Source organism: Neomonachus schauinslandi, chromosome 4 (assembly GCF_002201575.2).
Source record: "Neomonachus schauinslandi chromosome 4, ASM220157v2, whole genome shotgun sequence".
NCBI lineage: Eukaryota > Metazoa > Chordata > Mammalia > Carnivora > Phocidae > Neomonachus > Neomonachus schauinslandi.
The window spans coordinates 154,809,711-154,825,640 of NC_058406.1; the positions used below are offsets into that span (position 1 = coordinate 154,809,711).

Consider the following 15,930-nt stretch of genomic DNA (forward strand, 5'->3'; position numbering starts at 1 on the left):
TAATTTCACTCTGTCAACACAAGACAAATGACTATAGACAACTTCTCTTCCACTAAAGTGTTTGTCAACTCAAAGAAAGTGTTTAAAAATTAAATGTGTTATGTGTTAAGGTGCTTTCTGCCAATTTACAGGTAGGCTGAACCATTTTCAAAACAAGCCATTTCTACTTCTACATACTCAATCTTAAGTAGCATGTCTTCTATTTTGTAACATCACAAGCTATCAAGGGCGAAACAACTCTTTAAAATGACAAATGTGTAGGATTTTAGCAAATTTTAGGAACAACTCTGTAATGCTTGTTAAATCTTTCGTATTATTTATTGTATCGTATTATTATTATTATTTCGTATTATTTCGTGGATAACCAAAAGTGCAGGTCTTTCAAAATCAAGAAATACTTTTTTTATGAGCTTATTATTTTTGCCCAGAGAAATTAGTCTGTTGGTTTTTTATATTACAGATTAATTTGGATAAAGGGGCAGATGATTCCTTTATTCCTATAACTAAAGAGGGCTTAACTAGAGTTTTTGAGTATATTAGAAAGTTTGTATATTCTTTAAAGGTTTTAAGAATTTTCTTTCCACTAGTGGTTGATTGAAATATAGTATCTTTAATTAGATTGTTTACCATTCCAGAGTCCTATATTACATCTTTAGCAGATTATTTACCAATTAGAAAATCAGGGTATCAACTACACACCTAACTGTAACTTTAATACTCCCAAATCAAGGAGTTTGCTTCTTCACAATAGCTGATTTATGTTGGGCCAGAATAAAGCGTCTTATTATTAATAGCATTTATTTTAGGTTTAGGAACTGGAAAACCCTTACAATTAATGCAGTTGATTCTAGCAGTATAAGTAATCACCAACAGTAGTTTATCCCAAATCACCTATATTTGATGTTGCAATATAGCATATTTTCCATTTTGACAGTGATTTCATCTTCCTAGTTATGTTTTGCTTAATATCATAAAATTTTGGTTAATATCATAAAATGTTAGTATCCCATTATTTATGGCCGAAGGTGCATAAGACACCAGAAAATTTTGTATGACATGGTGAAACTTCATGGGGATTAAAATGTACATTGATGGTAACCAGCTACTTATAATATAGCTTTAGAAACATGTGAGTAAAAAACAGGCAAGTGTATACTTAAGTATTTATGAATGCTGCTATGAGATTAAATGGTGATCTGTGAACCTTTTGATACACAACTTACAAGGCCCTACATGATCTGTACTCCCCCGCTTCCCATTTCATTACCTCTTTAGCCTCATCTTCTACTACTTTCCCCTTCATTCACTCTGTTCCAGTTACAGAGGTCTCCATGCTTTTCTAGAACATGTCAGACATACTCTTACCTCAGGACATTTGCATGTGCTGTTCTTCTGGTTGTAATGCCTTCTCCCCAAATAACCATTTGGCTAACTCCCTTACCTTCCACAAGTTCTGTACTCAAACTTGCCTTCTTAGGGAGGCTGTCTATGACTAGCCTATTCAAATGTCTGTCACCCTCTGGACATTTTATTTTTTTCTTACCTACTTCATTTTTGTTTTCTTAGCACTTACCAATATCTAAGTCACAAAACATTTTACTTATTTATCTTGTTTAATCTATTTCTCCCCTGGAATATAAACTTCATGAGAGTATGGACTTTTGTCTGTTTTGTTTGTGGTTAAATTCCCAGTACCTAGACATGCCTGAATTATAGTAGGTGCTGAATATATATTTGTTGGATTTAAATATATTTTACAATACTACAAATAATTCTGGATAATCTTAGATAAGACAGATAACTCATATTCAGTGACACCAAAATTAATAGTTTTCATTGAAATAATATCCCCACAGCACATAAATTTTTCTATCATTTAATGAAAGTGTTAAATGTGGTAGCAAAAAACTAGTCATTTTATCTTATCATATATTAAAATGTATAGATTTTCTCTTGGTATATATGGAAGTCAATGCATTTTAATTCCAAATAAACGTTTTATTGCACCATAATAACACAATGTTTAGCAAAATGTTTATTTCTAAAATAAATTAATATTATTTGATATCAACTAAGAAAAAAACGTTATTTGCCAAACCATTTTAATTATATTTTCTTCTTATCTTGGCCCCACTCATTTTATTGAAAATAAATTTTGGAGATTACTGGAATAAATTTTAGTGCTCTGGGTTTTGAAACCTATAAAAAATTCAAGTGTCACATCGCTGTATTTAAAATATTGACTACATATTACTTAAAGCTTATGGGAAAACATAGGGGAAAAAATCTAAAAAATAATTAGGTTCTGAAGTATTTTTAGGTTCTCGTTACACACATTATCTATACTTCTGACAAGCTCTGATTATTGTTTTTTGATTTATACTAGAAGTTACATGGGAAGACCAGCAGAAAAAGGTGAATGGTACAATAAGTGATGACAAACCATTGCCGAAAAAGAAACACCAATCTGAGCCAGGTTTGTCAGGGTTTGGAAAACTACTGAAAGCATGAGACTCTAAGCATTGCATTTCATGCTTTTTAAATATGTGTGTGCTTGTTATACCTCATTTTTCTCATTTTGGTGTGAACTTTATAGTGTGTAGAGCCTATTTAAATTAAACTTTATTTCAAGATTTGTATAGAAAACGAATTCTACATATTTTGGAAAAAATATATTTTTTTGTTATCAAGATTACCTCTCTAGGAGAAAAATTGACTAATTTAAGCACAAATGGTCATTTATATATTTGGTTGTCATGACCCAAATTAAAGTACCTTCGTGGAGAGGCATCACAATATATAATTAAATATAATGTGTATAATTAAATATAAATATATATAATTAAAGTACCTTAATGGGGAGGTATTACTTGCTTCCTTAAAAAGTACTCTACAACGCTCAATAATACTGTCAAGGCACTATATCAGATATTGGTAATGACTTATTTACAACTTTTGCAGCTAAAATATTGCTAACAACAGCAAGAAGGAACGATAGCTTATTATGTGAATTCAGTAGTCTCTTTAGTCCATCAAATGAATTGAAATGAAGTGATTTTATTTTCCTCTTCTTTTCTTATTTGGAGAGGTATTATTAACTAAGTAGAAGACAAAAACTTGCACCAGGAGTAAAAGGAAGAGAAGCAAAGGGCAGAGGTAATCAGTAAACTGAATAATCAGTCCGAGTTTTAATCAGTAACTGGATGAGAGTATATTGAAAATTTCATTCAAAATTTTAGGATGGCGTTTCTGATAGTGATATTATCATTAAAACGACTGTGTCTATGGTAACAGTGTTAATGTATTTTTATATGGTGACTCAGTTCATCTTACATCTCTAAAACTTAGGCTTTAAAATATGTCAATGTATAAATTAAACTAACTTATTAATGAGTATTCACTGCTATCCTGTTGTATGCCAGGAATTGTGGTTGGTACTGAGTTATTCAGGTAAACCACACCAGTGCAGCAATTGTCTTCATTGAGCTTGCATTCTGGCAAAAATACATAAATTATAAGTAATTATACTAATGATTAAGCTACCACAATTGTGATAGTACTGTTCAGGAGAAGAATAGGTTGCTTTGAGAAAAAGAATTATGTCATGTAAGTCTGGTGAGCAAGGAAAAATGCCACAGCACAAATGGCTTTATCTGTGAATTCTCTTTTAGTAAAACACATTCTGAAAATTTAATAAAATAAGCAGGAATTTACATTGGGAATTTAAATATAGTTATACATTGTAAGAAAAATATCTTGCTTTCTTGTTTCAATTTTTCAATAAAGCATCACAGTTTGTTTGGAAGATAATAATCACCTTAATATATTTAATGGGATTTAAAGATAAACAGTATAAAATTAATGATTTATGTTATGATTTATGTAACAAAAATTATTACTGTAAAAATCTTTCCTTGCAATATTGTGTGATACGGGTTACCCTTGGTCATAAACTGTTATTTGTTTGTCTTGTTTGCCATCATGTCTGATTACATAAATAGGTTTGTGGCCATATAGATCTATGTAAATAAATTACATTGAATATTAAAGTCATGGAACAATGCAATTGTTGGCTAAAAAAAAAATTTAAATCTCACAAACAAAATTTTTTAAATCTCCGAAATATTATTAATTTCTATATTCTCATAGCATATATACACTTTATCCCTTGAGTCCTCTAATTAAAGATAAACTTCATGTGTAGAAGAGGAAAATTAATGTAATTAGAGTGCCTTAATGTCATGGTTTAATACGGTTATAGATTTTTCTATTTTGGCAATTGTGCATTTTCCTATATACTAGGAAATTCAACTGGCCCTGGAAATTCCCACCCTAAATGTCGCGAGTAAGTATGCACTATGCTAAGGCAGCAAACACTATGTTAAATGTTAGTGTTCCTAAATATTTTTGTTTGTTTCTTAAAGGTGGGATATGTAGGGAATATTTTTAATTATTGAAACTTTGAAGTGATAAAATGGGAGGAACATAGTGGGATATCAGGTGAGTGGGGCTAATTACATTTCAGTAACATGTTGTGAGTGTGGGCTTTATGGAAGATGTGTTTGGAGTCATCCTTTCTTTCATATTTAAGTACATCTATGGTAGTAATAATCTACTGATTGTAATCCATGTTTAATACATAATTTTTATTCACTAAAATCTAGGATAGCATTTTCCATTACTGTCAGAGATTCTTCATCAGAAGACTGTTGTAGTAAACTTGTGGTGTTAGAAAAAGTTTGTAAGGACTTGAACCCAAATCTGAGATGCAAAGTCAACTATGTGTATCAATAGCATATATTGTCTTTTTTGTTGCTGTTTTATGAAAATCTGTGCAAGAATAATAGCTGGGAATTTTACCATTTTTAGGATGTACACTAACATCTTAAAAAAATCATTTGAAATTTTTACTTTAAATGTAAGAGTATAGAACCAGAGGACTAAATGGCACTATGTAGGCTAGAAAATATGCTAATAAATATTTGGATGAACTTTAACTATTATGGACTAGTATCTGCTTCTTTTAAAGAAAAACCTTGATATTTCAAAACTAGACTGCCCTGAGGGGATTATCAGCAAGAGGGGTGATTTATTTTCCGTATCTCTTACTTAATTGATGGTATAGATGAAGATCCCTGGGAAATATAATGGTGTTTATCACATTAGTATCTTAAATATGAGCAAAAATATAAGTATTGTACAAACGATTTTAAACTTCAGGTTTTATGGATAATGTTTAGTGTAAATCACTAATATCTTCCTCAGGAAGATGTGAATTAGATTTTGTTTAGGTCATAAAGTTAATAAAACATTCTTAACCTAAACAAGGTTATTTGAGTATGGAAAATCTGTTGCTTAATTTTTCAATGAGCAATCTGATTCTAGACTACAATACTATGGTGTATAATAATGCATTGCTATTAAACATTGAAAAACTTTAATCTGTTGAACTTTATATTTTCACTTTGTGAGTCTATCTGTTCTTGTAGTAATTGAAATGTATCTGAGAAAAGAGCATAATTTACATAAAATATTTTATCTCATATTTTGCTTAAACTCACCCCGCAAAAAACTCTGGTGAGAAAGCTAAATTTAGTTAGGCTGAATGAATGTTTTAGAACTGATAGAGTTTCTCCAAATAAAGATCTTGGACTTAAAAAGTTCACGATGGACTTTGAGATATAATTTTAAATGATTTCTGATATGTTTGATGATTAACTGATACTATTACTAAAAGGATTATGTGCCTCGATTCATTACTTTTTAAGTGTAAGATATGCTATAGCTAGGAAAATTTTGAAATGACTTAGCTACCCTTATTGTAATTACCCTGAAACCGTGATGGTGCTACTTTGCTGTTTCTTCTCTGGAAAATAAGTCTGTGCCTTTCTGGGAAAGTAAGGGCAGTGAAACACTTTGCTGGGTTACTGTATGATTATACAATATTTTGGAAATAGAAACTATTCAAAGTAACAAGTTGTGTTTTATTACATACTATAACATCTTGATGCATAAGCCCTTAGTTTTTAGCATATGATTAAGTTAATGTATTAACCTTTAATTTTTTCCAACATGGACATTTCCATATTGTATTCTTTGTGGATCTGTAACTGTGGTGAAGGTAGGGATTTTTTTTCTTCTACCTTTGGATTTATGCTTTATGAAATTTATTTTAAGAAAAAGAAGATATTCAAAGATGTGTTTTGTTAGTGAATTTAATACTTAACTTTTTTTAGTATTTTGATGTAATGGACTGTTGCTTCCTTTTATTTTTGAGTACTTTGACGTTTCTTAAAGGTGGAAACAATGTATTTCCATCTAAATCAATAATCTAAATTAGTCTTCTAGTTAGATGCTAGTCCAATCCATCTAATCTGGAAAAGAGAATCAAGATTATGATCTTGGTCAGTATTAGAAGCTGGTAATTTCCAGATTGTTGTAGAATAAATGAATTTTATTTTTGAAAGAAAAAAAGTGATATAAAACAAAGTAAATATTTTATGCAAGACAAATCAACTGATGGAATTTCAGAATTAAATACTATTGATACCTTCAGATGTAAATATAGCATTCTTTGTTAACAACTATGTTTTCCTATCAATAAAGTGAAATTTCATGATTTATGAGTTTAGTTGCTTATTTAAAGTTAGTTCAGTTTCCTCTAAACACACAGATAAGCTTATAAGGCCAAGCTGTAATTCAATGACTGTTGTGTTGATGATAAATAGTGTGATGTATTTTGAAAGTCAGTTATTTTAAACTCCCTCAATACATTCTCTGAGTATATTTTTCTAATGTATTTAAAATTGCATTATGTGTCAGACCTCAAGGACAGAATCAGTAAAAAACAGTACAGCTAGGAAAGAAGATGTTTAAAAGATAAACATTTTTATTAGTGAGTTTTTAAAAACAGCAAAGTATTTTAAAAGATTGTACCTTGCCTATTTTAAGAGGTAGAAGTTATTGTAAATATTCAATAATTTTAGGGTTGCTGACAAAATTACAGAAAGTAATAATTAGTTTAAAAAATAAGCTCAGATCACTTGGTTGAGGAATTCTTCAACAAGATTTTGTCACAGTGGTGAGTTTTAGTTTGAAATCTGTAAATTTGGTAAACATTTTGTTTTTATATTCTAGATCCATCCTGATCTTTGTACCCCATTGAGGCTCTCCCACAAAGTAGTTGCTTATTTAGGCTTCATTTTGAAAGGTATCTCTCCTTACCCCAAAGGGACATCCTGAGACTCTATGATCTTTAAAAAGCCCTCATAATATGATTAGTTTTTAATTACATGAAAGTTCTATTTTAAAGTATTAAGGCTTCTGTTTCATTGTCAGGAATCTTTAACAGAATGCTTTGTCCTGAAGGACATGTGTTTACTCAAGTACAATTACATCTGATAATAGGACCTTATGTCTGTTGTAAATGGTGATAAATGAGAAAGAACATTAGCCATCAGTGGGTTTCAAATAGATATCATACACACTTGGTAAAAACTGTATTTGTAGATAAACAGACCCATGTACATGCCTTTTAAAATTAAGTTGATTACAGATTAATATTTCTTTTTGAACTTGAGGTGTATTAAGTTGAAATATAATGATAGTTAATACATTATATTAGCAAGAGAAAATTTTTGGTTTGTACAAAATTTTGCATAAAATTTGGCATCATATACATTCTTACAAATTTACTTTTTTACCAAATAAATCAATGAAAGTAATTATATATCTATTTATCTTCAGTAGATTTTTTTTTTAATTTTAAGGACCAAAAATACAACAACTTTAGTTGGTAGGTAGGTAGATAGGTAAATAGATAAACACATAGATATTGTATTACTTTGCTTGATTAAAACCCCATTCTTTTTATAGTTTGCACCTTGATGCACCTAAATTTAAAAGCACTTCTCCAAAATAATTTACTATAAGTGGTGAAATGATATTATGGGGCTTATGAAGTATTCATCATATCTTATAAAGGTCTTTTTTGATATAATATATGAAAATATTTTATTTCTCCTTTGTTGGCTCATATGATGGAAAGAACCAAAAAAAAAAAAATACTGTATATTCTCTCTGCAAAGTCTTTATATTTTCTAAGTCTAAAACTAAAACTACGATTCAGCCATAACTATGACAGTAATGGATACCAAAGAGAGGGTATACTTTTACCATGCTTAACTTCTTACTATCTTACTATACTATCTACTATCCTTAATTTCTTACTGGTTGTTGGTTAAAGGAAGCGTTAGAAAGAGTTCTCATTAGAATGGACATTAAAACAGCACTGAAAAGTAGAATGTTGGTGGCATAGTAATGATCAAAGGAAAAGTAGAGAGATAGGAATTGTGGAGGCAGTTACTCTTAGCTTCTTCAAGGCTTACAGAAGTCTGCAGTTCATTTCAGTTGTATATGTGAAGTATTTACAGTTTATTGCCATTTAAATAAGACCTGGCTGCTTAAATGATGCTGACTATAAGTTTTTCTTTTAAAATGAGGCTGTTTTAATACAAATAATGTATAATACAAATTCTAACAACCAGGAAGACAAGAAAGCCAATTTTAAAAAAAATATATTTGGTATAACTAAATCTTTGAGATTTTATGATTTAAAGAATATTCTACCTGCTAATTGAAATTGAGTGATTTTTACATAAGAATGGTTATGACCTATTTATTAATGGATCATCTTCACATAAATGATGGAAAAATGATTTAATGGGAACTTTCAGTTAGTAGTGAGATCATTGTCAAATCTTTCATTTTCATCCTTTTATGTAATATAAATTTTGTATTATTTTATTAAAAAATTAAATTACCAGTGCTAAGTGTTATCATATTTCTCACAAGAGTAAAAACATTAGTGAATTACTTGCATAGTTGTGGCAGTTACCTTTTTGTAAAAAAGAATTCTAACTAAATACTATATAATAAAATGTCCAGATCAGGTGCCACCATGAGAAGATTTTTTTTTGTTTTTTCTTTGCTTGACTTTTTATTTCACGTGTTTTTATTGGGTCATATAGCATCTGGTAGAAAGAAAGTTGACCTGGTAATCAGGAGACCTCTGTTCTATTTCTGGTTCTGCCACTGAACTTGTTGTGTGACCTTGGGTAAGTCACTTGAACTCTGTGTGCCTCTGTTATTAATGAATGGATGAGTGGAGAAGAATTTTGAATGTTTTGAATCTATATAACATGAAGAACATTGCCTCAATGCCATTTTAAAGTAATTCAAGATACAGAAAAATGCTAGGTAGAGAAAGAGCTTCACTTATTTATGTTGTGTTTACATTTTCTGCAAAAAATAATAGTAATAATAATAAAATTTTTTCTTAGAGAAGGAATATACCTAAGCAGTCATTTTATCCAATTCACATCAATTTCATTTTAACATGCAATGAATTTATTTTAGTAGTATGGTAAATATGTATATAGACAAATTTTGCATATGAGAAATAATACGAGATATAGTACAGTTCAGAATTAAACTGTGTTATTATATCTCTGATTTTTCTATCTTCTTTGAGAAGTGGGTGGACTGGGGATGGAAAACAAAATATGACATATATCATATTAATGTATAGAGTACATTTCAGCAGGGTAATACTTTTCCTAGTGGTCAATCCTATCAACACAGCCTGGTTTGCAATATAATTATGATGAAATTTAGTGTCCAATTTTGAATAGATCAAAGATGTGCTCAAACAATAATCAAAATGACATTGTTAAATTTCAAAATGTGTCATTCCTTTACAGTTCTCTATAATTCATACTAGGATTTCTTTTTTTTCTAAGAAAACAAGTTTTGGTTATCTTAGCAATCTTTTCCTAGTGGAAAGTTTTCATTTTCTGACTATTCAAGAAAGGAGATAAATTTGTTATAGGAAAGAATCCTCTCAAGAGTTATAATTTCAATATACCAATATTCCAAGCATATTTTTTTCTATATAGCTCTCAAAAACTATGATATAACCATTGCAGAAGTGAATTTGGTGTTTTGATTTAAGAATTTTATGGTACCTGACTCAAAACTAAGTATGTGATTAAATGGGAGATTTTGGTTTTGTATTACCGTGTTTATCTGTGTCAGTCATACTAACTCACTAATATCTTTGGAAGAATTTTTTTTCCTAGAATGCTGAGTTTAGCAGGTATTTCCTGCTTTCAGTCACTGTATAAAATGTCTTCTGAACTCCACTAGCAGTGGAGAAAGAAGTGTTTCCAAAATGTGTGCCGTATCTATTATAGTAGATGTTGGATTTTGATGGGCAAATTTGAATAGAGATGTCCGTGATGTGTTATGTGGCGTCTGTAAGAATTTTCCGAATAAATAGGTATTATAAGGGAATATGATCAAATAAGATTTGTCTAAATTTAAGGTTCATTGAATTTTTAATATTTAGATAAAGCCATATATTTCAGCTACTCTTTTTATAATGAATCTTTTAGTTGTTACTCTCTATATTTTATAATATAATGTTTTATGGTAATATTTTGCTGTAGTGAAGTAATTTGGTGGAATATTGGCCTGATGGCCCATGTGTGCACTCATCAATTTGGGAAACTTGAAAGACATAGAAATCTGTTGGAACTATTTTTAATGTTCTTTTTAAAGTTTATTCAATTAAATTATTTTCTTTAAATGATAATTAAAAATTCTAAAAGCATTTTCACAGGTTTTAAATGGACTGAGGAATGTCTTGAACAATATGGTCATACAAGTAACATTGTTTTCACTAATGATATCTTTCTTCAGCGTCAGTGTTCAGGATTGGCTGTCTATAAATAATCGTAAACTTTTGAATCTTCTTTATTTCTACACTAACTTTATTTTTCTGATTCTGCTAATCCATAATAGCTTAACCAATTCTCCATCAGTTCTTCCGTATTCTTTTTTTTAATTTTTTTTAATATGGTACGTATTTTATTATATCTTCCCTACAACTGTGTACAGGATTCTTTCTCAAAATGATTTGGGGCCCTTTCCTTCAGTGTCACTTTTTACCTGTTGAGTACATCCACTCACACTCATCTCCTTTGTCTATGTCTGTCCATAACACGATGTGACCACAGAAGAAGTGGACTCCACAAGGAGAAGACATGCAGGTCTGTCTCTTCTACTGCTTTTCTTTGTTATTTTTTCATGTATCTAACTTGTTTTAGAAATTTTTTACTATTTTTTATTCATTTCATAATTTTTCATTTTCCTCTAATATAAAAAAATGTTAAATCTTGCAGGCATTTTTATTTTAGGTAGTAGTATATTCAACTTTTAACAGCAACTGCTCCAATTAGATTGATAAAAATAAAATGATTAATTTTTATGTAATATGTGTGTATATATATATATATATATATATGCATATATATATGTGTGTGTATTTTTTCCATAATGGGTAACTAACTCCAGATCCAAATATATGTATATGTATATATGTTTATACATATATACATATAGATATATAGTATTTAGCCAGTGAGATTAAATTAACAAACTAATCATATTTCATTCTTCAACTTATTTTAGACTTAAACCTTGTTTTCAACTTTATTTTACATAATTCTAAAAGTATTTTATTTTTATCATGAGTTCTGCAATGTGCTAGACATGTGGAGAACAGTGAAGATCTAATACATGTCCTAAACAAGCTCTCAATACCACTGAGGAGTTAAAATATGTGGGTAACGTGCTGTGTTAATGTGCCAATATGGATGATTCTAGCAACATGGTCTACAAAGATATAAAGTTAAATAAAATCTGTTTCAGCTAGATGGCCAGAAAAGGCTTCATGGAAGAAATAACACTTGAACTGAAACTTGAACATTCATTCACCACTCGTTTATTATGCGCACGGTGACATGGTCCTGTTCTAGGTGCTGGAAATAACAGGACACACAAAATTGCTCCCTATCCTTGCAGGCTTTTTCTAGCGTGAGTCTGATAAGTAAATGCAATAATATTACAGGTGCTATGAGAAATCTATGTATATAGAATACAGTGGAATCATAAAGGATGGTATGATCATTTCCACCTGGAAAATATGGATATTAGTTCAAGAAAGACTTCATAAGAAAGATAATATAATGAATTGAACATTAAAAACTAGAAAGATGTTGCCCTCATGTGTACAGAACATTTCAGGCAGAGGAAACAATATGGGAAAAATGACTTCCAACAAGTTCAGCCAAAAGTAGGCAGGGGAGGGTTTCTGAAGATCATGTAGGATATTGAAACATGTAAAGCAAGACAGGAACAAGATCAGATATTTTTTCCTAGAAATATTGCTGTGGAAGCTATATAAAAAAAATGGACTAGAGCAGTAAAAGCAGAAAAATCATTTATGAGGCTATTGAACAGATCAGTAAAGAGATGATAATGGGCTCACATAAGGTATCAGTAGCATAGGAAATTGATACATGAGAAGTTATATAAAGATGTAAAATCTGTAGGACTTAGTCACTGATTGGATATTGTTGATGCAAGAAAAGGAGAGAATAAGATAATTTCAGATGGCTTAAATGTATGGATAGATGGTGGCATATTTTGTCAGGATAAGGAATGTAGGTTGAACAAGTTTTAGGGAAAGAAATAAAAGAATTCAGTTTGAGGATGGGTTGAATTTGACATTCCTTTGGAAATTCAGGTATGGCTATCTAATAGAAGTGATTGAATGTATGGGTCTGGAAACTCAGCAGAGAAGTCTGGGCTAGAGACATAGAATAGAGTATCAGCACTTAACTGATTCCATTGGAATGAATGGAATTGTCAGAAGCATATGAAGAATAAGAAGAGAGCCAAGAATCACATTTCTGGGGTTACCAACATTTATTTACATTTAAGGAGTGGATGAAAGAACGAGAGCCGGAAAACCATGACAAAAAGAACTTTTGAAAGACAGTAGCGTATCCAGAAAGGAACAGAATTCAAGAAAGGAAAGTGTTTCAAGAAGGGTATACTCATCAGAAAAATTCAAGAGAAGAACAAATATTGTTAAATGACAAAACTAACCAATAACAATCTTTGCCTAATTGGTGTTAGTGAAGTTGTGGAGGGTGGAAGCCAGATGGAAGAGAAGGAAAGAGAGATCTAAAAGAAAAAAAAATGAAGATGATTGTAGACTAGGTGAATGAATGAATGGCTTGGGGGAAATTATAAAATGAAGAGTAGCTACCCTGGGGCTACAAGAGAGAGCTCACCAAAGATATGTAGAAAGATGATAGTTTAAGTGAAGAACCTAAATTTGTGATGGCATTGGTTCTCTAATGTGTGATTGACTCATTAGCACACTTCAGATAAATTGTTGGAAGTTTGTGGGCAGTTATAGTAGAAAGAAAAAGAGGATGTTGAGGGTGGCTGGCAAGGAAAGCATTTAAAGTAATGTCCAAGGGTGCCTGGGTGGCTCAGTCAGTTAAGCTTCTGCCTTGGGCTCAGGTTGTGATCCTGGTGTCCCTAGGGTCAAGTCCCGCATTGTGCTCCCTGCTCAGCAGGGGGGTCTGCTTCTCCCTCTACCCTTCACCCTACTTATGCTCTCTCTTGCTGTCTCTCTCTCTCTCAAATAAATAAATAAAATCTTAAGAAAAAAAAATAAAGTTTTGTCCAAGATAGATTAGGGAAGTCGCTAGTCATGTGAAATCATGCGGTCTTGTTAAATCATGTTCAGATGCAGAGTTTTCCGTGAACTGGAAGAGAAGGGGTTCAATGAAAGAACAGGAATTTGTGGAAATATTCAAGGCTAATGGAGGCAAATCGAGAAGGTTATTTTCAGAGACTGATAAAATGATGCTTAGAGGTTTTCAGATGTTAGACAATTCCGAGTAATATAAAGATACAGGGTTTGGTCCTGGGAGTGAATTTCTGAAGTGGAGCATGGATTACAGTTTGGAAAGGAAAGGAAAGTAATAAATTTTGATGTAGAATTTTTATATAGGCATTGAAGTCCCTGATAGCCTAAGTTTGACAGGAAATGGATGAAGGAAATTGCCCAGAAAGAAGACAGTAGCAGCAAGGAAGTATAATGATATGAACATAAAAGGAGTAAATTTTATATGAAATTAGAAAAGTAAGAATGTGGAAGCAGCAGACCAGATCTAGAAGAATGCTGATCCCACTTCCGGGATTCCATATTACTTAAAGTATAAGATTTAGGGCAGTTTCTCCTCAAAATGTTCCTGACAGAGGTAGTATTCTTGTGGAAAAGTCAACTTTCCATTCAGGCTAACAGGGTGAGATGGGGACTCAGATGAGGCTGAGAATGCATAAGATTTAAGTAAAAGAAATCGGGCATCAGAATTCACAGTAGAAAAGATTAGGATGTGGGAAGGAATGAGGGAAAAATTAGAGAAAAAAGCTCAGGATAGGTGTGGCTGAGGGTACAAATCAGAAAATGTTGAGAAAAGAATAGGTGCTAAGATAAGGAAGAAATGAACTATTGAATATGGTAGGGGAGAAAACACGGAGAAAAATAGAGAATGTAAGCTAAGCTTTGGAAGGGGGAATTCAACAGATTGAACAAAGGAATCTCCATGATAGGCATAAAGGTAAAAGGAAAGTACTTAGTTGAGGGAGTTTGAAAATTAGGAAGAGGAGAAGATTGATAAAGGAAGCAACTTTTCTTAAGAAAAAAATCAGTGCTATCTAGGACATATGTGGAATGGTTAAAATACAGAGGAAAGAGAATTTTGTTATGTTCAAATATCAGGTCCTAAATTACTTTTAATTTTTACCTAAACATAATTTGAAGTCTTTCTTAGTGTAAACTTTAAAGCTGCAGTCGTAGCTATAGATCTACAACACTTACTTTCCGTCTGGTGGGAGGAGGCTGGAGTGAGCTTTCTCAGTTCTAGTTGTAGACTCCCAACACTTTAAGTGGGGATTTGATCTTATTAACTAGCACTGAATTTAGGATTCCACAGACTCTCCAAAGCCTAGAGATAAATGAAGACTAATGCATTCCATTCCAAGGGAAATATGAGTAAGGAGAGAATTATGGAGAAGATAGTAAGAAGAGCTTCAGAGAAAAAGGAGATAATTTTAGAAAACAGTAAATTTTGTGACAAGCAATCCAGAATGGATTTCCAACTGTTTAATAAAAGTTAGATGAAGCTAAAACTTTTCAAAAAGTGACTGGAGACTTGACCAATAAAATAATATCTTTATTAAACTATCATCACATCTCTAATGAATATGTAAGTTGGTTATTTCTCTGTATCAAACACCACCTATTAATACTTCAAGCCAAAATGTGATGGGAAAATAATTTCATAAGGCTAATCATTTTCCTGACATATTAAGTTGAAGTGTGTATTTTACATTTTACACCACAAAGGACCTTCACATCTGTCAATAGGTCCAAATATGGTCATTGCAACACAATTCTACACAGTGAATGAAAGAATGGAGTTTGATCACACATTTTGAAGCGGCACCCCCCCCCCCCCACTAATTTTAGCCCTTGCAAATAATAACTGAGTTTCTTTTAAATGAGAAGTAGTGAGTTTTATTAGGGCTTACACTTTTCCTCTTACTCTTAAGAAATTTCATATGACAATTTTATTTTTTTTAGATAATTGTAAAACAGATCTTAGAGACCATTTGAAAGAGACCTAATGATACAAAGGGATTTTAAAAATACTGTTCGTAAGTTCCATAAAATAACATCTGCTCATGTTTTTGAATTCAAGTTTTAACTACACAAATTTTCAGAATTACTCCCAGACCTGGTCTAGAGCATCTAGCGATCTTAGTGCTTGTGTAATATATGTCTTACTCCTAAGGAGATCTCAAAAACAAAAGATGTTTTGTCAGCCATATTTCTTATTAATTACTTAGGTAAATTATTATATTATAATACCAATTATTATATTATTATGTTAACTAGCTTCTTACATTATTATAGTTGGTTCTGTGCTACATCAAGAGTTTTGA

General features: G+C 31.2%; 1 protein-coding gene across 37 annotated transcripts in view; it reads left to right on the plus strand.

Moving 5' to 3' along the window:
* Positions 1-15,930, plus strand: part of RIMS2 (regulating synaptic membrane exocytosis 2) — a 595,628-nt gene that overhangs the window by 412,679 nt on the left and 167,019 nt on the right. For 9 of the 37 annotated variants that reach the window (XM_021688297.1, XM_044914274.1, XM_044914276.1 and 6 more), the window contains one exon: positions 11,079-11,111. The exons of 25 other annotated variants lie outside the window; for them this stretch is intronic. In XM_021688297.1, coding sequence (XP_021543972.1) covers positions 11,079-11,111 — 33 coding nt within the window. Of the gene's footprint in view, positions 1-860; positions 876-11,078; positions 11,112-15,930 lie in introns of all 37 variants that reach the window. 3 more of the 37 variants (XM_021688301.2, XM_021688311.2, XM_021688310.2) reach the window with 2 other exon arrangements.